At 40.1% G+C, this 23,212-nt stretch overlaps 1 protein-coding gene across 5 annotated transcripts in view; it reads left to right on the forward strand.

Moving 5' to 3' along the window:
* Nucleotides 1-23,212, forward strand: part of LOC120527023 (aryl hydrocarbon receptor nuclear translocator-like protein 1) — a 107,080-nt gene that overhangs the window by 66,011 nt on the left and 17,857 nt on the right. For all 5 annotated transcript variants that reach the window (XM_039750062.1, XM_039750063.1, XM_039750071.1 and 2 more), the window contains 5 exons: nt 9,112-9,191; nt 14,106-14,198; nt 16,724-16,841; nt 18,086-18,235; nt 21,639-21,885. In XM_039750062.1, coding sequence (XP_039605996.1) covers nt 9,112-9,191; nt 14,106-14,198; nt 16,724-16,841; nt 18,086-18,235; nt 21,639-21,885 — 688 coding nt within the window. The remainder of the gene's footprint in view (nt 1-9,111; nt 9,192-14,105; nt 14,199-16,723; nt 16,842-18,085; nt 18,236-21,638; nt 21,886-23,212) is intronic.

Here is a 23,212-nt window from a genome sequence, read left to right on the forward strand (position 1 = left end):
CTAGAAATAATTGAAGATTATTATTTCAACAGTACACTAAAACACAGACAACAGGCAGGGTCTGTCTTGATTTAGTATTTTGTAATAATCCAGACAGGATTCAGGGATAGATGTGATTGGTCCACCACAATCTAGTAACCATACTATCTTACATTTGACAGGGCATATTCAACAGCTGAAACTGTTAAGTTCAATTTTAGCACTGCACATTTTGATTAGACGCAGAAAATCTTAAAAAAATAAACTGAGGTAGGGTTTCAAGTGTGGAATCAGTTGAGGAGCAGTGGAACAAGTTTAAAAGTGTTTTACATGAAATGCATGAAACCTAGTAAGGAACTGAATACATAAGGAGCAAGAAAACCTGAAAATGGGGGTAAAAATGGCAGTATAAGTAATTTGATTGCTAACTGAAAGGCTTATGAGAAGAAAAAGTCCCTGCACACTAGGTAAAATATCTAAGGACTGGAAGGTAGTAAATATTATTCTGTCACAGAAAAGTGATTGAGTGAATCCAAGTAGCTATATGCTTGTAACCTTACTGTGTGTGAGGAATGAATGAATAGAATCCATGATTAAGGAAAAGACCAAGCATCCCATGTCATTAGAGGCATTAGTAAGCAGTCAGCATGAGTTCAGGAAGGAGAGGTCATGTTTCACTGATATGCTGGCAACAAAAACATACAATAAGAAATGTGCATATCATGAGATTTATCACGAATTTCAGAAGGCCTTTGGTAGGGTATCATATGAGAGAGTAGTGAATCCATGTGGAAATCCAGGACATGGTCTGTAGGTGGGTGCAAAATCTGGTTTAAACACAAAAAGCAAAGGAGTAGTGTGAGGACCTTATCAGAATGACATGAGGTGGAAAGTGGTGTCCCTCTGGGGTCTGTGAGGGGGCTACTGCTCCTTTTGATACACAGAAATGATCATACTGTATATATACTGTAAATAACAAGGTCGCTGTTGCTTCTTTCAACCCAACAGACTGATACACTGCACACAAGGTAAAATCACCAAGAAGATATTTAATATTTTTTCTTCTTATTATAGTGCCCTAAAGCACCTCCACAAACATAAACAGGCAATACAATAATTATAAATATAACCAGTACACAAATCTCTCCTTTACTCCCCCCAGCAAGCTCTGTCCTTTACCTCTCAACTTCGGTTCGCTTGCTGGGTCTCCAACAGTCCCTTATATAGTCCTTGACCCAGAAGTGCTTCTGTCCTTCTGTCCTCATGACTGGCTCGCACTTCCGGGTCAGATGGAGATGCTGAGTTTTCTGTCAGCCCAGAAGTACTTCGGAACTTCTGTCCCCGTGACTCAATAGTACTTCCGGGCTATGGAAAAGATACAAGTCTCCAAGTCCCCCTGCAGCGTCTCCTGGTGGCACCCACGGCATCCAGCAGGGCAGAGAAGCCAAACTCCAAATCCCATGGTGCCCTGCAGGAACCTGGGTTACTGCTATGTGGCAGGGACATTTCCATCTGGCATCTTGGGGGAGACAGTGTACCTCCTTGGCTACTTCCCCCATCTTTCTCCTCTCTGGATGTTCCGGCCAGGTTGAGCAGCTGGCCGTCCGCCACACTGGTGAAGTTTTCAAATGATACCAACCTAGGTGGATTAGAAGATAATCTAGAATGAGATGAATTATGGATCCTAGACAATATAGAGGTTTGGGCAGATGAATTATAATGTAAATAATTGTAAAATATTACAGGTACCGTAGATCCCGGAATACAGGCCGACCCGGTATATTAGCCGAACCCCTTCTCTACCTACTAAATTACATGTATTTGCCGATGACCGGTATTTAAGCCGTCCCCCTTCTCCAAGCAAAATTTTCTAAATTTCCTTAAAAGTGTCTCTTCGGGTATATTTATAATGTTTATCGGCGAGAATTTGAGACTGCCGGCATTTTTGATATTCAATATAATGTGCATAATTTACCAAAACTCCAATCATTTTTCTAATGTACTAACCAAAAAGTTATAAAAAGTGCCAAGCCTACTTCGATTAAGCTAGGAGCATGGCGGCACGCATGGTCGCAGCGGCTCAGGGCTCTCCTTTTCAGTGCACTTTTTTGTTGTTTTTGTACTTTTTTTTTGTCCTTGTTTGTGCACGATCGGTTTGGCGAACATCCGCTACACCATTCAGAACCTTATAGACATCGGTGTCTAGAGCCAGACATCTGTTTCGAGTGTTTTTCATCACAAGCACAACATCCCAGACAACATAGCGAGACCAGCGGGCTCTCCGTGGATTGTTGTCGGGTCTAGGAGACGACACAAACCAAGGAGGGAAAGAAAGCAGAAGCGGGGCCGCAGATCCGGCGTTATGCTAAAGCTAAAAAACAACCATACAAGCCCTATACAGAACTTTTTTCTGCACTGAAGGAGCTGCTTTTAATCTCATTGCAGATGCGTATAGTGACAATAAAAGGCATTCTATTCTAGAAACAATTTCATACTGTACTCACCATTTAATTTGACATCTTTGGGCTGCAGTAAGGGAGGAGATATTTCCACACAATGTCCATCTTAGTTTCGATTGCGATCGCTTACTTTTACCTTCTCTTCCTTCCTTAGCAATTATGTGTCTTGCTTGCATGGTTTTAATGAATTATATATATAGGTAAATCACTGCAATGACGGAAATTACATCCACAAACACATGTATCTGGGCTCCGACTGACTCTACTAACGCTCTCGGTTGTTTGTTTACAATCGCGCAAGCGGATACATGTGACCGCATCCGTTTCGTAACGCAAGATGTTGATCGTAAATCAAAACAAAAAATTTAATTTTAAACTTCCTGATAATTAATTATAAATTTTATTAATAAAATCAACAACTAAAACACTTTTTTGAATAAATTCTTTATTTAATTTAAAGTACCGGCATGCAAAGTTACTTCTTCATCTGAAAGATGGCTCTGTGGTTTCGTCATTATTTACTTCCGTATTCATCGGCAAAACCGGCATTGCGCTGGAAATCTTGAATCTGAAACTATACTCGTTGTATAAACCGACCCCCAAACTCCAAGCCAAAAATCTAGGACGAAATTCTCGGCTTATATAACGGGATCTACGGTAAGAACAAAAAATGTTAGAAAATGAATATGCCATGCGAGGTCTGAAACATCAAAGTATTCCTTTTAAGAGCGGCCTAGGACTTAATCACTATCTACATGAAGAGAAGTATACAGAAGTGATTAAGAAAACGAATAAAATGTCAGGCTATATAGCACAGTGTCTAGATTTAAATCAAAAGATAATATGGTTTAGCTACTTTAATAAATAGTTGGTTAGTACTTTATATAAATATATATAATAAAAACAAAAATACAAGAATCACAAAAAACTTCCGACTGGGCTAAAGATAAGAGAGCGGTCTCAGTCATAGTGAAGCAGAGTACCGTTGGTATGAAAGAGCCACTGTAGCGTTTCTTGACACACTTTTGATGAATAATTCGTTGGCTGAAAGTCCTCAGTGTTAGTGGGTCAGAGAGAGGATGTGCAGCATCGTTGACTTTACTGTGTGCATTTTTAGGCTCCAGGCTACAACCAAAAAGAAAGTGTTGAAATAATTTCACTGGTGCCTGGACTGAGAGTTTCCATGTAGGCAAGTCGAGATTAAGAGGTGGCGTTTTTAAAATTATGAAAGAAATGAGTACAATGGATCCCAAGTGTTATTTTAAAATGAGCTGTTCAATAAGACCACAATTGCACAAATGGAAACTTGTTAAATAAGGCTAAATATTGAACATTTGTCTTCATGCAGAGAGCTATGGACACATTAAATAAATTACCAAAGTAGGAATTTAGGGAACTTAACTCTGTGTTATGTTAAAGAAATTAGGCATTCTGTCCTGATTTGATTCCTGCCTAGTGCCCAATTATAACAACAGTATAGACATGGGACCTCTGAAACTCCACATTGGAATAAGCAGGATTGGAAAATTAAATAACTGAAATACTGAGGATTGTTTATGTTAGGAATGTTAATGATTCATTGATTAATTTATTATCAATCATGACAATCAATGTTGAATTTAAGATCTTACTTGTTAAGTATTGCATTGTATTGCATTTCTGTTTTGTGGAGGCAACACATTTTACTGCAGCATTCTTAGTGCAAGATATTTTATATTTAACAGAGGTGGATGTGATGGGAAAAGATGAAGTCCTCTTAAGTTCAGTCCTTTCAGATGATTTTGTAAAAGCCATCAGACTGGGAGTTGACCTCTAATAACGTATGTTTACACGCATACAGTATGATGAGAAGGAAGAAGGGAACAAAGGCAGCCTCCAAAATGAACGCATATGGACATGACAGCAGGAATTGCACCACCCAGACAACAAGGAGCAGGCGCCTTCCTGTGCGTGAAGAGAACTACTGGGGAGACACCAGTTGAATTTATCATAGGAGTGAATCAGCACAAGTGTTTATCTGAGTATAATTAAGAGCCAGGGAGATTCCAGCATAGAATTCCACTGCACCTTTAGAGGTTTTTCCACAATTCTTATGCTCCTTTCATTGCTATTACCATTTGGAGTTAAAGACTTCAGAATTGTATTATACATTTAAACTAATGGAAAGTTCCAAAATGAATGTCCAGTTAATCTCTTACTCACATTGATCATTTATTTTGAGATAATAAGATAAAACCACATTAACCGGAGTCAATTGCAAATAAAAATGCTACAGTTGGATTTTACATTTTACATAATGTCACTCAATACTGATAGGGAAGGGGCATTGCTTTGTGGACGCAGAGCAAGTAGATTGTTTTCATCCATTGAGAGGCTAGAACTTTTTAGATGGCTAATTAAAGGGGTTTTTATATGATCTGAAACATTTCCAAATGTAATACAGTTTTCGCATTCATAAATACAAGTCCATGGTATATTGCCCTTTCTAGAGTCTGGAGATGGGGTGGGTGAGTTATACACTGCAGTACTGCTATATTTTTATGGCTGTATATCATTCATATACATTTTTTAGGAGGGTCATGAAAATGTTCAGGAGTTTCTTCTAACATTCCAGTGTTTGTAGTGTTATCAGTGGGAATGCAAGTGCAATGTCATTTATTTGTATTTGTGCAACAAAAAGCTTTGCAACAGGTGATGCACTACAATAGTTTGCCCCTCTGTAAAGACTGCTACTGTATTTCAAGTGATTTAATAAGGTTTAAAGGGGACCAGTCATGTTTCTCTGTTTTTTAATAGTTAAAAGTGTTCTTTTCAAAAAAAATTGCAAAAAGATCAGACTGGGGGAATTCGCTGGTGCAGGAACTCAAATATAAGGGGACAGGGTGGTCATGCACAGCTTACCTCACAGCACCATGTTGATTCTTGATTCAGCTCAGTACTCGACCAGTGACATCAACGATCCGCTCTTTTCAGGAAGTCTGTACAAGAATGGCTTCAACATTTCATGCTGTGATTTTTGTCCAAACGCTCACACAAAATAGTACTTTCTGTGATCAAAACCTAGAAAATTGTAACTGTTTTGTTCATTGTTCTGTCAAAATCAAATATTCCAACCCACTGCCAAGCAAGTTCCATCGCTCCATAAGTGTGAAGGCTAATTTATATTGAACGAACTGATGTACTGAAACATGGACAACACAGAAACGTTTCAAAAAAGCATCTATTTTTAATTTGTTTTGGCCTTCCATCCACAATGAATTGCCATTTTCAACCATCAAAAACAACTTTTCAAATACACTCTCTAAAGTGTATAAATTTAACAACTCCAGGTCCCACGTAGCAGTGTGGATGGTGAGCTTTTCAGAACCGGGAATGTGTGATTATTGCGTGATCAGCCACTAAGTTGTGTTTTGTTGCGATAATACCCTCTGTGATTTCCTCTATACTTTCGTAGCCTCTCTGCATCATTCAACCTGTATAGCGCCTTGAAACACTTGAATATGTCATGTTATTTATTTTGGCAGGACTCTCTCAGTCTGTGTTTTCTGTGGCTGTATGTCATCTGTCCAGGCAGAGAAGCCCTGTTTAGATTTTTCTTCAGGTACTCTGTGTTTTTCTCGTAATGCTTTTGGCATTTGTATTTGCTTTGTAAACAAATGTCACTTTTGGCTGGCAATCTGAACATATCGATGTCAGTGTCGGATGTTTAAAATGAAAAGTGCATTTTCAAATGTGATCATGGTATTGTGGACTAAGCCAAAGAGAAAGCTGAAAATCGCTGAAAATTGCTTGTCACATGCAACTGCAGTGTTTGTAAGCTCCTGCGGACATTTGTTTGAAGGCTAAAAGCGAATGTCTTTAGAATGAAAAAACAGGAATATTAAGAAAATTGAGAACTGATTAGTGTTCAAGACATTTTGCTGGGGTGTTCAGTTTACTAATTTCGTGAGAAAACTGCAAGTGAATGAGCAACATGTACCTAATGTGTCTGTACTCTATGTAGCTCCATCCTAAAGACCAGTGTTGATAAGCGAAATTTGTCAAAGCGTTTTCTGCAGTAATTTTGCTGGGTTATGTTGGTGACCTTGTTCGTCAGCTGATTTCCTCAAAATTCATCCTGCAGCTGGCTTAGGAGAACATTTTTTTACCTAACACCCCATGATGCTTTGTGGGGCCAGCATGACATCACAGAGCTGTAGCAGCCATGCATGCATATCATAAGATGGTTGTTGAGCCGCTATGGACATGTGTGATGTTACTGTCAGATCAGCACTCCCACCTTCCACCCTGCATTGGCTGAGCGTAATAAGAATTTTATGAGTGACGCCACAGGTCATATGACACTGATCCTTGTGTGCTGGTCACCAGTGCCACATGGCTAATTTGCATGCATAATTAAGTCATGTTGCTAGCTACTATGCAAAACAAGCCTTAAAGGAGTCCTCCGCTGCCCCTCCTGTGAAATAATAATAACAACAAAATATTTATTACTGTTTACACTTTTTATCGAAGAAAAAAGTGCAAAACATTGGCATTGAGAATGGAAGCAAAAAGGCTGTTTGATCAACACAATGAAATGAGCCTCCGCCTCATTGGACAGCTAATGTGTTCCCCTAAGAGTGGAACTCTGCAACTCTTATTGCCAGTTTGTGGCCATTTGTTGTATTTTGTTTGTGGTTATCATTCCATTTGCATCTTTTGCTGTTTGAGTCATGGTGGTGTAGAGATTAGCACTGCTGTCTCACAGCTCAGATCACATTTTTGGCCACAATAATAGTCCAACATAGTTGGCAGACGCTTCCATAACACGAAGGGACACTTTAAAGATAATGGCTCCATGATGAGACGCTCAAAACTTGTTAATTTCCTCCTTCCCCATTGATTTTAATGTGTTTTGCGGAGTTCAGAAAACTTTTTGAAATTTCCATGATTCTGCCGAACTCCACAGGGCTGACTTATCACTACTGAAGACATAGAGTATGTCTTCAATATTAAAACTTCAAATCTCCCTCAGTGGTTGACAGCTCTGCTATAATAAACCTTAGCTCTGATGTCGCAAGCACGCATTTATTGTGAACTTTCAGTAAAGTACCGATGTGTGTGCTAAGTATCAGAAGATACTTGAAATGCAGACACACATGAAATACACACGTGAGAAATGTTACATCAGGCGGTTTCTTATTAGTTGTAAGAAATCGATACAATCGACATTCAAAAAAAAAAAAAAACGGAAAAATTGCAAAATATTTCAGCAGTGAGTCAATCCCAATAATAATGTGTTATGATCCAAGAATCATAATATGATCGTATCATTCTGTTCCCCTATTATTATCTCTAATATCCATCCATCCATTATCCAACCCACTATGTCCTCACTACAGGGTCACGGGGGTCTGCTGGAGCCAATCCCAGTTGAACGGTGGTGAAACCCAGGTTCATGGAAGAAATGTTGGAACAACAGCTTGGTTGTCCCGTTTAATTTTTTTACTTCCAAAATAATAATACAAGCAATACACTACAAACTGATAAAACAAAGGCAATTGCTGCTCTCTTTAAACAGAACTTTGCACATCAAAGCGTTTCTTTATTGCACATGGAGCTTTTGTCTTTGAGATTATCTCTCGTCGGACACTTTCGTCTTGGGGAATGCAGTTTTATAGGAACTCCCTTAAAAGGGGCAGGTCAGCTGTCCTCAGTGGGCATTTTCTTAGAGCTGTGGAAGTTAGCGACAGTGCCCCCTCTCACTTTGGGGCAACTCATGACAAGTTCTACAATGTTTTGCTTGAACAAGTGAAGTTAAATACAGGTATGCCAATTTCTGCACTGGAAATGCCATCCATCATAGAGCGCTTTGGGTAAACATTAATTCACACAGAGAGTGCAATAAGAAAAATCAGTTCAGAAATCCACACTTAGTGCCCTCACCCAAGATTACATTCTGAGTATTTAGTACTTAGTTTTGAAACTGTTCACGTTTTAATGTACACTGTTTTATAATGCTAATGAGTATGGCTCTGCTAGCATTCATTGCACTGCACAAAATGTGCCACTTCTATCCTGCCTAGTCTGACTTTGATTACAGAGCTAAAGAGACTGAAGACAAAGATGTTAACCAGAATCTGGCCAATTATGTCTAATAATAATAATAATAATTCTTTACATCTTTATAGTGCTCTTCTCACAAAGTGCTCTTGACAGTAAAAAAACATCGGCATGCCTTGATGTTTAAATTCACATGACTTCACATCTTTTCCCAACATTACTGATTTCATTTTAAAATGTTTTTACTTCTGGAAATGAAAATAGCCAAGTGCCCGGCACCGCCTTAAACATTACAGCTCCAAATGTCTTGTTCCATCTTCCCATATGTAAATAAGTTCACTTCTACCACAACACTTTACTCACAGAAGAGTAACAGAAGACATCAAAGCATGACGTTTATTGTGTCTACTGACTTCTAGCATTTGGAAGCTGTCAAAGTAAGTATGGGACCGTAGCCACCAGCTTCATGTATGTCTCCTTGGAAGTGCCCTGAAACGGCATTTCAGAAGACTTGCGGACATAATATTCTTGTTATAAGCGTAATCTATTTGGCATTCCAGACATTTAATGAAGCTAATCTACACAGTTATGTGCTTTGCGTATGGGTAAATGTGTATCTGTTCTTTTTTAGGCGCTGCAAACCCCTACACCGAAGCAAACTACAAACCAGCCTTCCTGTCAGATGATGAGCTGAAGCATCTCATACTAAGGGTACTATTCTGCATCTTTTTACATTTCACATTTCTGTTATTTGATTTTAAAATGTGTATTTTAAAATACATTTAGCCTCATGTTTTGTAAGAATTGATTTAGACACTAGAAATAGTCTCTAGGCCCCCCATTCAAATGAACCTGCATTCTGATATAGCCAAATGCCTTTTTATTGCACTCCATTTCCATGTACCGTATGTACTCACATTTAAGTTCTCCCACAGATAAGTCGGAGGCTTGATTTTACTGTATATTTTATGGTATTTTATAATGTCGGTCGTATAAGTCAAATGCGGAAAGCTCCCACTATTGGTCCAAGAGATTATGATATGCTAACGCCCACCTGAGAGAGTAACCACAGAGCAGACTGCCTTTTCTTTATATGCGTTGTGCCTACGTAACCACACAGTAATACCCAAACTATTCCAAAGCGACGTTTGCACTGTTTAGTGTTTTTTGTATCTCACAACTTCATACACCTTTATCATAAGAGTATCCCTTATCTACGATGCAGCGTTCAATAATAAGAAAATATGAAGCTGGTTTTAAGTGAAACGTCGTTGAAGTGGCAAAAGAAACTGGTAACTTCGCTGCTGTGACAAAATTTGACGCGTCTGAGAAACTGATGCGAGACTGGAGGAGGCAAGATGTTAAAAAAAAAAATAAAAAATCTAAGTGTAATATTTTTGAATGGGCATACAGGTTGTGATTTTATGATCGATTTAGGGCAAATATACCCTGAAAAATGGTTTTATATTTCTTTGAAAAGTTTAACTTTAGCCTCTATGTGCTTATTGATTTTGTCTATTTGCAAGCAACTGAAAGGACAATTATCCTCTTTTCTCATGTAAACATCCATCCATCCGTCATCCAACCCGCTACAGGGTCACGGGGGTCTGCTGAAGCCAATCCCAGCCAGCACAGGGAGCAAGGCAGGAAACAAACCCCGGGCAGGACGCCAGCCCACCGCAGTTATGTAAACGTGACTAATTAAAAAAATCTCAAATCATCATTTACATCCAGCAACATAACAAAAACAAATTGACTTAAAAACCGGTATTCTTGAAGTTGGGCATGATGGTATCGTTGACCGTTTCTTTGTTCTCCCCATCATTAAGTCAGAGCCCAAGTAAGCTATGGGCATCTTGCATTCATTTGGGTAAACCCCCAAATCATAAAAAACTTGCTATGATTACTAACGGAGTGTTATTCTGCCCTGCCACTTGAAATGCAGAGCCTATTAAATGTATTCATCCCCATTGGACATGTTCATATTTTATTGTCATACATCATTGAATCAAAGTGATTTTAGTTTGTCTTTTTATTTTTTTACATTGATCAACAGAAAAGTGAAAATAGATCTTGAACAAAATGATCTAAATTAATTATAAATATTAAAACACAAAATAATTGATCACACATAAGTATGCACCCCTTCAAGTCCCTATTTGTACCTTTGGCAGCCATGACAGGTCTCAATCAGTTTTGCACATCTGCATGCTGTCACTTCTCCCCAGTCTTCCTTTTCAAACTGCCCAAGCTCTGTCATGTCACATGACGATTGTGAGTAAACAGCCTTTTTCAAGACGAGCCATAAATACTCAGTTGGACTGAAGTCTGGACTCTGACTCGGCCACTTCAGGACATTCATATTGTTGTTTTGAAGCCATTCTTGTGTAGCTTTAGCTTTATGCTTGGAGTTGTCTTCTTGCTGGAAAACATCTTCTCCCAGGTCTCAGGTTTGTTGCAGAATTGCATCAGGTTTTCCTCCAGTGCTTTGGTGCATTCATTTTCTCCTCTACCCTCATGTTCCTCCCAGGGCCTGCTGCTACCACCTTGCTTCACAGTAAGGATGGTGTGTTTTTGTTAATATGTGGTGCTTGGCTTACACTAATCTTGGCATTTAGTCTGATGGGCAAAAACCTTAACTTTGGTCTCGTCAAATTGTAGAATGTTCTTCCAGCTGACTTCAAATTCTCCCATGTGGCTTTTGGCAAACTCCAGCCAAGATGTCAAGCATATTTCTTTAACAGTGGTTTTTGCTTTATTACTCTGCCATAAAGCTGTCACTACTAAAGCACCCAAGCAACAGTTGCTGTCTGCACAGTCTCTCCAGTCTCAGCCACTGAAACTTATAACTCCTTCAGAGTTCTCATAGGTCTCTTGGTGGCCTCTCTCACTAGTCTTCATCTTGTACAGTCACTGTAGACAGATTTCCAGCTCTTCCATACTCTTTCCACTCCTTAATGACTGCTTTAACTGCACTCCAAGGGATTTTCAGTGACTTGGACACTTTCTTGTCTCCATTCCCTGACTAGTGCTCTTCACAGAGTTGGTTGGAGTGTTCGTTTGTCTTCGTTGTGTAGGTCAGACCACCATACTGATTCACCACAAGTTGGTCTTTCCAGATAAGATGCATTTATGCTACGATCAAACCTTTTGACTACAGACAGTTGATCTCCATTGAACTAATTATATAACTAATTAGCTACACCAGTACAGTAATGTGTCCTATTAATGGGGGTGAATACTTGCAGTATGTGATTCATTATTTTGTGCTTTATGAACTGCTCAAATAATTAAAGGAACACTTGGAAAACACATCTCAATAGGAAAAAAAATCCTGCTGGATATCTATACTGATATGGACTGGGTAATGTGTTAGGAACAAAAGGATGCCACATCGTTTGATGGAAATGAAAATGATCAACCTACAGAGGGCTGAATTCAAAGACCCCGAAAATCAAAGTGAAAAAATGATGCGGCAGGCCAGTCCATTTTGCCGAAATTTCATTGCAACAACTCCAAATGGTACTCAATAGTTTGTATGGCCCCCATGTGCTTGTATGCATGTCTGACAATGCCCTGGGGAATCATGCTCCTAATGAGAGCGATGGATGGTGTCCTGGAGGATCTCCTCCCAGATCTGGACCGGGGCATCTCTGAGCTTCTGGACAGTCTGAGGTGCAAAATGGCCACGTCAGATGGACTGACACAGTGTCGCAGAGGTGTTCTATTGGATTTAGGTCAGATGAGCGTGGGGGCCAGTCAATGGTATCAATTCCTTCATCCTCCAGGTACTACCTGCCTGCATACTCTCGCCACATGAGGCCGGGCATTGTCGTGCACCAGGAGGAACCCAGGACCCACTGCACCAGCATAGGGTCTGACAATGGGTCTAAGGATTTCATCCGATACCTAATGGCAGTCAAAGTACTGTTGTTTAGCCTGTAGAAGTCTGTGCGTCCCTCCATGGATATGCCTTCTCAGACCATCACTGACCCACCACCAAACCAGTCATGCTGAACAATGTTACAGGCAGCATAATGTTCTCCACTGCTTCTCCAGACCCATTCATGTCTGTCACATGTGCTCTGGGTGAACGGTGTACCTGCTCTCATCTGTGAAAAGCACAAGGTGACAGTGGTGGACCTGCCAATTCTGGTATTCTATGGCAAATGCCAATCGAGCTCCATTGTACTGGGCAGTGAGCACAGGGCCCACTAGAGGATGTCAGGCCCTCAGGCCACCCTCATGAAGTCTGTTTCTGATTGTTTGGTCAGAGACATTCATACCAGTGGCCTGCTGGAGGTCATTTTGTAGGACTCTGGCAGTGCTCATCCTGTTCCTCCTTGCCCAAAGGAACCAGTCAGTCCTTTTGATGGGGTAAGGACCTTCTATGGCCCTGTCCAGCTCTCCTAGAGTTACTACTACCTGTCTCCTGGAATCTCTTCCATGCCCTTGAGACAAGATGTGCCATCCTGAAGAGGTTGGACTACCTGTGCATCCTCTGTAGGGTCCAGGTATCGCCTCATGCTACCAGTAGTGACATTGACCGTAGGCAAATGCAAAACTAGTGAAAAAACAGATGAGGAGGGAAAAATGTCAGTGGCCTCCACCTGTTAAACCATTCCTGTTTTGGGAGTCGTCTCATTGTTGCCCCTCTAGTGCATCTGTTGTTAATTTCATGAACACCAAAGCAGCTGAAACAACTGACCTCTGCTACTTAACTGACTAGATCAATAGCCCTGAAGTTTCATTGACTTGATGTTATACTTAATGTGATTTCACTTTCACATTTACGAGTTGTTAACAGAACAACAGTGCTAACCATGATTCAATGTTGTATAGCAATAAAATGTGTGAGTCCTTTATATAGGCTTGTCCTGCCACCCAGACTTGAGTTCAATGTTTGACTGGTTTATCCTTTCGCTAGAGTTTCCATGTTCATCTGATGCTCATTTTCATTTCCTCTGAGGCCTCGCGTTTACTTGCACAGGCCACAATGTTCCCATTTGGCCAATCGGGGACTCTGAGTCGGCTCAGTGTGAATATTGATGAGTGTGTATGTGTATGCTCTGTGATGGACTGTCGATACAATTAGGGCTGGTTCTCCACCCTGACCATGATAAAGAGCACACAAAAAGTTAAATGAATGAATTTTTAAAATCATTTTAGTTATATACTTGCATTTCAGAATTTATTGTCAGATAAATAATTTAATGAATGAGTTAATTGATCATTACTTTTATCATTTTTACAATCAGAGAAAATCAATGAAGTGTCAGTCTCTGCAATGACCTGGCTGGACAAGTAGTGGCATTGGATATTACAATACATCCAGTCTCCACCCCACCACCCTAACAATATGAAATATTTTCTGTATCATTAATGTGAAGTGTTTAACACATTCAAAGCTCTTGGATTTTTCTGTATTACAATTTCCCTGGCATGGTTAGGACAACATCTTTTTCTTTGTCAAAATACTGCAACTTACAATCACACCTTGAACTCTGACTGCAGTATTTAGGGTGAAGCAGTTGACAGCATATAGTCATTTATGTATTTATTACATTATTCTGCCAGTCCTAGTGGTGATCTTAACGTTTTTTGTTTTTCTTTTTTGGTCATTAGGCAGCAGACGGTTTTCTTTTTGTTGTGGGCTGCGACCGAGGGAAAATCCTGTTTGTTTCAGAATCCGTCTATAAGATCCTCAACTACAGTCAGGTACGTTTAACAGGAATTCGACCTTTAAACCATTTGTCTGTCTGCTTACTCCTGACATACATGGATCTCTTCTGTTAGCCTTGATCACTGCTTTGACATTTGGATGAAGGACAAATATTTTCTTTGCATTTTCTTGTTTCTGAATAAAAATACTAATGTCGTGAACTGCTTGCTCTTTGCAATCCAGTCCACAGAACACTCTGATATCTTCATCTTTTATCACAATGCCCTCTTTGGATTTAATAGGTAACAAACTACAGTTTACGTAAATGCAGAGGAATGTAAAGTGTGCTAAAGCTTTAGGAAACTTTAAAAAGTGTGGATTAGCTTTAAGAAAGGCTGGAGAAAGTGCCTCCCGTGTTGATGTCCAGGCTTTGGTCTTTGGCCAGCAGAGTCTTCATGAACTTGAAGACCTGAGCAGAGCTTAAGTCTGGCCTCAGTATGTACCCTATGCTCCCTTAAATCCTCCCAGAATAAGATAAAGATGCAGTGTTGTAATGCCATCCAAGAACAAGCAGTCAGATGGAGTGACAATTTCTAATTGCTCTGTGACCGAGTAAGAGTGCACTGCACTGAACAGCTGGCAGGATGCCCATTACTGCTGGGTTGACCCAAGTCCTGCCATTAGTAGTTAAGTGGTGGACGTCAGACATGGCATCATCTAATTTGCTTCTTTTCCTCCTTTCTTGTTCACATTTCAAAATCATTTTATATTACAGTGTACAGAATTCAGAAATGAACACGCACTGCTGTTACTGTGTAAATGAGTTGCCATTCTAATACAAATGAGTTCATTTGGCATCCTCAGTGTAGAATTCTCAAATTACTTGCCTGCAAATAAATTTACAAGTAGCTTTATATTTTGTGTTCCAAGTTGGTATTTTGCCTAAAATATTCGGTTGTACCTGTTGGGGGATTTGTCTCTAAAAACACAAAAAAGCTTCTTGTTCTTGAAGTCCACCTACACAATATTTGTACCTTGCATTAATAGGATACATACTTCAGAATCCCACCTTCAACCCTCCTTTTACTAAATCATCACAAGTGGATTTTTGTTAACAGTTATAGAAATTTATTTTGGTATGTGGTTGATGTGTGACTATAGTCAGTAGGGTAGGTTTTAAGGATTAATAGTGTGGAAATCTTGACCTTAACTGGGAGGTGGAACGAGAACATTGAGGAACCTACTACAGTTGGTGGACGTGTTCTCCTCCACCTTAGAGGTACTGCTAGAAGTCTTGTCTACAGTGTGGGTCCATTGATGTGGTACCGATAAAAAGTTTGTTTACCCTTCAGCTTAGGTACTGCAAAAACGCATCTATTACTCGTTTCCTCTTATGTAACAAGACCTTAACAAAAGACTTCTTTTGGTCTTTATAACACTTATAAAACATCAGTTGATCGGTTATTCATCTCTGTGCTGTGTGGCATGTTGACATGATGGTAACATTACTCGTTAATATGAAGGATGCACAGGTCTTACACTAAATATGTAATGTCAAGAGATATTTGTCTCAGTTAGGCCACCTCAGTACACTCCAAAGTGAAGTTTTTGGTCACATTGCAGAGATGAAGAAACATCTTACTGACACTTTCCAAGCGTTATGAAAACCCAAACAAGTGTATGTTAAGGTCTTGTTACATAATAGTAAAAAAGTAAAAACTTAGAAGCTGTAAAAAACATCTGAAGGGTTACCAAGTGTTTTTTAGTAGCAAAGGATCAAGGGTGAATAAACGGGAAATGCTGAATGCACGGGTTTGTTTTAGTTAACCCGTTTCTTAAATATCGGGTGGAAGGTGAGAACAAGACTGGAAGGTTTAAAATAGAGACCAGTTGGTATGCTTCAGTTACCGAAGGATCACATCCCTCAGCCTTCCAGGCAAGCCGTCTACGCTGGAGTACTAGAACAGAGAATCGACATCACCCTAGCCATAAAACGAAGACCATGGGCCTCATTTATAAAAAATTGTGTGGACTTGACTGTGAAAATATGAGCACACCTTAAAAAAAAGAATAATAAATCTGATTTATAAAACCTGGTGTATGCACATTTCTATGTAGTTCACTGTTAAGAAATCCGAATACGCTGGTAAATTTGTCTACGTGATAGCAAGTCAATTAAAATAAAGGCAAATGAGTTAATTAGCAGTAAAAACTGGCCAATACTTAAGAAAAGGGTTAGAATGAATACCTACAGCCAGTGTAAGCACTCCAGGACCGGAGTTGGAGACCCCGATCTCGACAAAGGCTGAGTGAGTCAGAATTTGAACCCCTGTGAGAAAGCAGTGCTAACCCAATATTACATATCTTAGAAAAGAATTGGCAACATCAAATCAACGTTAATGAGCCTGGTTTTGGCAGAACAATGGTGGGTTGACATTTGCTTTACAGTTTGGAGATTATACTATGAATTTAAAATAAAGTTTAAACGCTACTCTAAAATCTCTTATCTTCCTTGCATTTAATGAGAATGTTCTGTACATTCTATATTTTAATATTAATTTCCCTTTTCTGTTTTGCACAGAATGATCTCATTGGTCAAAGTCTGTTTGACTATTTGCACCCGAAAGATATTGCCAAAGTGAAGGAACAACTGTCCTCCTCAGACACAGCTCCACGGGAAAGACTTATTGATGCCAAAAGTACAGTATTTCTCTAAAGTTTTTATTTTTGTTTTAATTGAACTGATTTTTGTTGTGAATAGGATTGAATGTGGTCAATTAAACAGAACAAAAGAAAAATAAAGGACATTAGTGTTAGCAGTGCCCTGAACGAATGAACATTAATTCGTCATTTTGTCCCCATTGTGAAATTTGGCTTTTAACAGAAGCTCTTTAAATACATAAATAGGTAGATAAATTAATAAAAACACATACACACACACTATGTGGTCTGAACACATTGATACTCAAGGAGCTTAAAACGAAGAAAACTTCTGACTTGGCTGTCACAGTTACAGTGAGGCGTTATGCAGACATATTGGACATGTGCAGGGGAGAGATGCTGGGTATATTGGGAGAATGATGCTAAGGATAAAGCTGCCAGGGAAGAGAAAAAGAGGAAGGCCTAAGAGGAGGTTTATGGATGTGGTGAGAGAGGACATACAGGTGATGGGTATAACAGAACAAGATGCAGAGGACAGAAAGATATGGAAGATGATGATCCACTGTGACAACCCCTAAAGGGAGCAGCCAAAAGAAGAAGAAGATTGCTGTTAGTATAAAGGAGCCCCCCCGTAGTTTTTCTTGACAAATTTCTGCTGATGGATTTGTTGGCTGGAAGTCCTCAGTGTCAGTGTGTTAGACAGAGGATGCGCAGAATTGTTCATAATGGCACTCAGTTTTGTTTTGTTTTTTTTTTTTTTTCCTTATCTAATACCTTCAGGGGGTCCAGAGTGCATCCTATAACCCAACTTTGCCTTTTCTTATTAGCTTGTGTAGGCCTCTCTCTAAGTTATGCTATCAGCCTACCACGCCACAGTGTAGAACATCACACTGGCCATCACAGAGTTGTAGAAGATGGGAAGGAGGTCATTGCACACATTAATTTACTATACGTTAGTTATACTGTATGTTAGGCACAGGATGGCACAGTGGCTCACATCATTCACACCCTGGTTTCATCCCAGTGCATCCTGCGTGGCATTTCAGTGGGGGTGCCCATGCAGTGTTGTAATGCCATCCAAGAACAAGCAGTCAGATGGAGTGACAATTTCTAATTGCTCTGTGACCGAGTAAGAGTGCACTGCACTGAACAGCTGGCAGGATGCCCATTACTGCTGGGTTGACCCAAGTCCTGCCATTAGTAGTTAAGTGGTGGACGTCAGACATGGCATCATCTAATTTGCTTCTTTTCCTCCTTTCTTGTCTTCCTGTGTTGTTTGTAGCTGGTCTGCCAGTGAAGACTGATATCACTCCTGGACCTTCCAGACTGTGCTCAGGAGCGCGGCGTTCCTTCTTCTGCAGAATGAAATGCAATAGACCTTCTGTAAAAATGGAAGAAAAAGACTTTTCATCAACGTGTTCAAAAAAAAAAGGTAATCTTTCACTTTAGTCTGCATCCAATTACTGGATATCTCTGGGGTAAAAGATGGATTAGTAGGGTGAAACCACGCTTGACAAATCTTTAATACTTTTCTGAAAAAACATCAACGTTTTGGTGGAAACACCAACTTTATGCTAAGCTGTAAAGGTGTTGATCTTGTGTGCAATCCACATTAGAAGCATACCCTGAAGAATTAGGTGTATTTGAACATAATAATAAAAACGACATTTTAGTTATATAGTGCCTTTTCCATGCTCAAGGTGCTTATCCACAGAACCAAAGGAATGGCTGCTTCCTCTGTCACTTAAAATAATACCAAGTGCGTCTTTCTGATGTTAGTTACTTCTTTAAATTGTACATAATCACTGAAGCTCCTGCACCCTGATAGAAATACGCCCATAAAATGCCACACGTGTTGCAAATTTGAGCAAAATGTATATTGCTGTGCAGCCCATTTTAACTACTGTGTTTCTATTACACTGTCATGCCAATAGTAAATCAAAGAATCAGAGGGCCTTTTATGACCTCTGCAGATTGGATTCTCTGTGCCCCCCGCTTTCTTGTCTGCACAGTGGATGGCACACTGGCACAGTGACTAACACTGATGCCTCCCAGATCCACATGCTGGCTTTGAATCTGGTCATTGCCCATGTGGAGTCTGCTTGTTTTCATTGTGCCAGTGTGTTGTTTTTTTTTCTCCAGGTACTCTAATACCCTCCCAAGAGAGGGGGTTAAGTTGACTGGCAAGCTCAAATTAGCCCTGTGTGTGTTAATATAGGTGTGTGAGTTACCTGGCATCTTTCCTGCCCTGTGTGTGCACCCAGTAGTGTCAGGATTGGTTCCAGCCCCTTGCCTGCCAGTCTTGGCAGCACTGATTTGCTGCCAACAGCACCACATCTGTATGCCTTTGTGGTGTTCTGCTGTTCACAATGGCAGAGTATTCACTTTTAGTCTCTTTAGGCAATTTAAAAAAAGAGCGCAAATTATTGAGGGAAAAAAAACTGCAAATTTAAGAAGAGGAAGGTATGATGGTGACGCAACAGTGGAAACTATTTAGTTAAAAAATAATCTGAAGAATAACATGAAATGTGAATCTGTAAATGTACCAATAACTGGTTTAAAATTCTGTGTTGATTTAATTGTGGATGCCTCTAAACCAAGGCCGTTCAGCTCAGTCAGTGGGGGCAGCTGTGGCTGCAGGTTTTTATGGTAACCACTCATTTAATTAGAGGCGACTTCTTTAATGATACTGGTTCAGTTGTTAATCTGTCTGATGGTTTTAATGGTTTTAGCCTGTAATCTTTACAGTGGCTCTAAAAAGTATTCACCCCCTGGAAGTTTTCACATTTTATTGTCATGCAGCATTTGTTTTTTTTTGACACTGATCAACAGAACAAGATTTTTTAATGTCATAGCGAAAACAGATCTCTGCAACGTAAACCACATCGATTACAAAAATAAGTCGGAAATTTAGGCAGTAGGCCGTGTGGTGTAGTAGTTAAGGCTTTCGACTTCAAACCCTGAGGTTGTGGGTTCAAATCCCACTACAGACACTGTGTGACCCTGAGTGAGTCAGCTCCAATTGGAAAACCAAAAGAAATGTCACAAATTGTATCATAAATGTTGTAAGGTGTCAGCCAGATAAGTAAGTATAATTCTTGATCACATGAGTGTTCACCCCCGTCATATCAGTATTTTACAGATGTACCTTTGGCAGCCGTGGCATCCTTGAGTCTGTGACAGGTGTCTATCAGCTTTGCACATCTGGACACTGCCATTTCTCCCAATTCTTCCTTGCCCTAACCCTGACCTGCACAAGCTCTGGCAGGACTCGTGAGTGATTAGCCTTTTTCAAGTTCAGCCACAAATACTCAGTTGGACTGACACCAGGACTCTGACTCAGAAACTCCAGGACATTAACATTGTTTTTAGACCATACCAGTGCAGCTGTGGCTTCATGTTTGGAGTCGACGTCTTTTATTCTACCAGGGTGTAGGTCAGGGTCTTGCAGACTGCATCAGCTTTTCTTTCAGGACTTGGCTGCATTCATTTTCCCTTCAGCCCTCACAAACGTTCCAGGGCCTGCTGCAGAGAAGCATCTCTACATCTATGATGTTACCACCAGCATGCTGCACAGTGGGTATGGTGTGTTTTTGATAATGTGTAGTGTCATTTAGCTTAAAGTGTAAAGCTCAATTTTGGTCTCATCGGACCATAAAACTTTCATCTTGCGGATTTCAGATTCTCCCATGGGCCTTTTTTTTTTTGCTGCTCTCCAATAAAACTACAACTGGCGATTTGCTTTTTGTCTGTACAGTCCCTCCAATCTCAGCCACTGTAGGCTGTACCACTCATCCGTCTCTTGGTGGCCTCCCTCACATATCTTCTTCTTTGCACGATCACTCAGCTTTCATGGACAGCCTTCTCTAAGCGGATTTAGAGCTGTCCCTCATTCCTTTAATTTCCTAATGCTTGATTTAACTGGACTCCAAGGGATATTCAGTGACTTGGATATGTTCTTCTCTCCATAGTTTGACTTGTGCTTATCAAACACTCGTGTTCTTTTATCTTCATACTGACTTGCCACAAGTTGGACTTTCATACTACAGTCAGTTGATACCCCAGATAGATGGTCTCCATTGTTGGCTACACCAGTGAGGATTTAGGGGTGTCGTATTAATGGGAGTGAATACTTATCAGTTACTCGGTTATTTCATATTTGTAAATAGTTTGGTTCACTGTTTTTTTACTTTGACATTAAAGTCCTTTTCTGCTCATCCACTTTGATTCCATGCTGTTTAACAATGAAATGTGTCCATTTCCATGGGGTGAATTCTTTTTATGGGCACTGTAAAAGAAATACAGGAAACTCAGTATGTAGCATTTTAAGAATTGTGACCCTTCTGATCTGAATAAGCACATGGAGACTCAGTTGACAGACGGGGTGCATTCTCTCCTTAGTTTTGTTATTTTAGTATTTTAAAATTACAGCCTATATGTGTCTGAAAAGCTCAGGTGCAAATCACAATACATTTAAGTCTTGCTGCTTGCTACTCTATCAGTTTACCTCACTGTGCTCTCAATTCCAGTAAAATACAGCTCTGTTAATTAATGCCACTGAGTATAATTAACACTTAGGTACATTTTATTGAAAAGCATCTAAACTGTAAGCTCAATTAGAATCTCAGAAGTTAAACTAGAGCACAAGTCTACCAAGATACACAAGTGAGCCTCTGAGTAATGAAAGTGTTCCCCATGAAAACCTGCAGGGATGGAGCTGAGTGGCTGGGCTCTAGAGCATCACCCTACATGGATATGTCATTTAAAATCCTTTATAAATGAACTGAAAATAAAAGCTGTTTAACACTCTTGATTTCTCTCCTTTGTTACTGCAGCAGACCGCAAGAGCTTCTGCACAATTCATAGCACAGGATATTTAAAAAGCTGGCCACCTACCAAAATGGGATTAGATGAAGATAATGAACCAGACAATGAAGGCTGTAACCTTAGCTGTCTTGTAGCAATTGGACGTTTGCACCCTCATATAGTACCGCAACCGATGAATGGTGACATCCGTGTAAAGCCTACAGAATTTGTCTCACGCCACGCAATAGACGGGAAATTTGTGTTCGTAGATCAAAGGTAAGAGTGTTTCCTCCTTTCCTCTGACATACCAGAAGGTCAGCCGGTTAACAGTGCAATTGTGAGAAATCAAAAACCATTAACTAAGGCCTCCACCAGAATAATTAACAAGTATTTAATGTTAGAAGAGAGGATTAGCGTGCTTCCCTAATGTGATTCTGCTTTTCACCTTTTGTGACCTAAATAGCTCAGACAGACTTACGTGCAAATTAGTCTGACAGCTTCAAGTTTTCCGGCAAACTGCTACTAATTTTACGATTGCTGTCAAAGCTCCAGTCGACTTGCATATGTGAGAATGGTGGCCGGTAAACACAGTGTATGAGAGTTGGCTTGGGGGGGACTCCCATCTGCACTTACACAAACCAGACATCATAAAAATATACTTGAACTGAAGGGGTATTTTATTATTTTTTAATTTCAGGTTTCTCTTACCATTTCCAATATATAGGTGCATATATTACCGTGACAGCATTGCAGCAGTAACCGCTTCTGTCTTACGATGCTTGGACTTGGTCATTCCCTGGCCAGGACGCCTTCTGCACTGAGCTGTGGTGTTCATCCAGTGGGTTTCTACTTAATAGTTTAAACACTATGGCAAGCTGAATTAACACTTAGAGATACTTCAAAATGCATTTTATGGTATCTGAAAGTGAATTTACAATATCTTGAAATAAATTGCACCTATCTCTGAAAACATGTTGTGACCACTAGGGGGCATTGCTGCAACCCACACCTCAGACACAACCAGCACAACACAAGTCCTGATACAACAAAAAGGTTTATTTTTATAAATACCTTAGAAAAAATTGCTTCTTTAATAAACACAAGTGCAATTCTTCTCCTTCTCTCCTTGCGCTCCTCCAGGCAAGCTTTGTCCTTCTTCCATATGGCTCCAACTCGCCTGGATGGGGTCAAGTGGTTTCTTTGGTGTTGGACCCGAGAGTACCTCCAGTGCTAGGGCATAGCCCGATGGTATCACTTCTGACTCAAATGGAAGTCTTAAAAAGTAGGAATCATGGATCCCTGCAACAACACCTGGCAGCACCCACAGAACTCAACATGGCTAGCCTATTGGATTGCCTTGCGGGTGTCCACACAGTTAACGTCACCCAGGGAGGCTGCCACCCAGCGTATTGTGGGATCATGTGTTCTCCCCCTGTCCTACCATGATACTGGCCTCCTGTCTGGGACAGGAATTGCACTTCATCCCAGTCAGGGTGCCAGTCCATTCACTAGGGCACTTACAACATCTATTTCAAGATATCTAATACATTTTTAAATATCTCAACTAGATTTCAAGATATCTTGGATTAATACCCTGTTCATT

The sequence above is a fragment of the Polypterus senegalus genome, chromosome 1 (genome assembly GCF_016835505.1).
Source record: "Polypterus senegalus isolate Bchr_013 chromosome 1, ASM1683550v1, whole genome shotgun sequence".
Lineage (NCBI taxonomy): Eukaryota > Metazoa > Chordata > Cladistia > Polypteriformes > Polypteridae > Polypterus > Polypterus senegalus.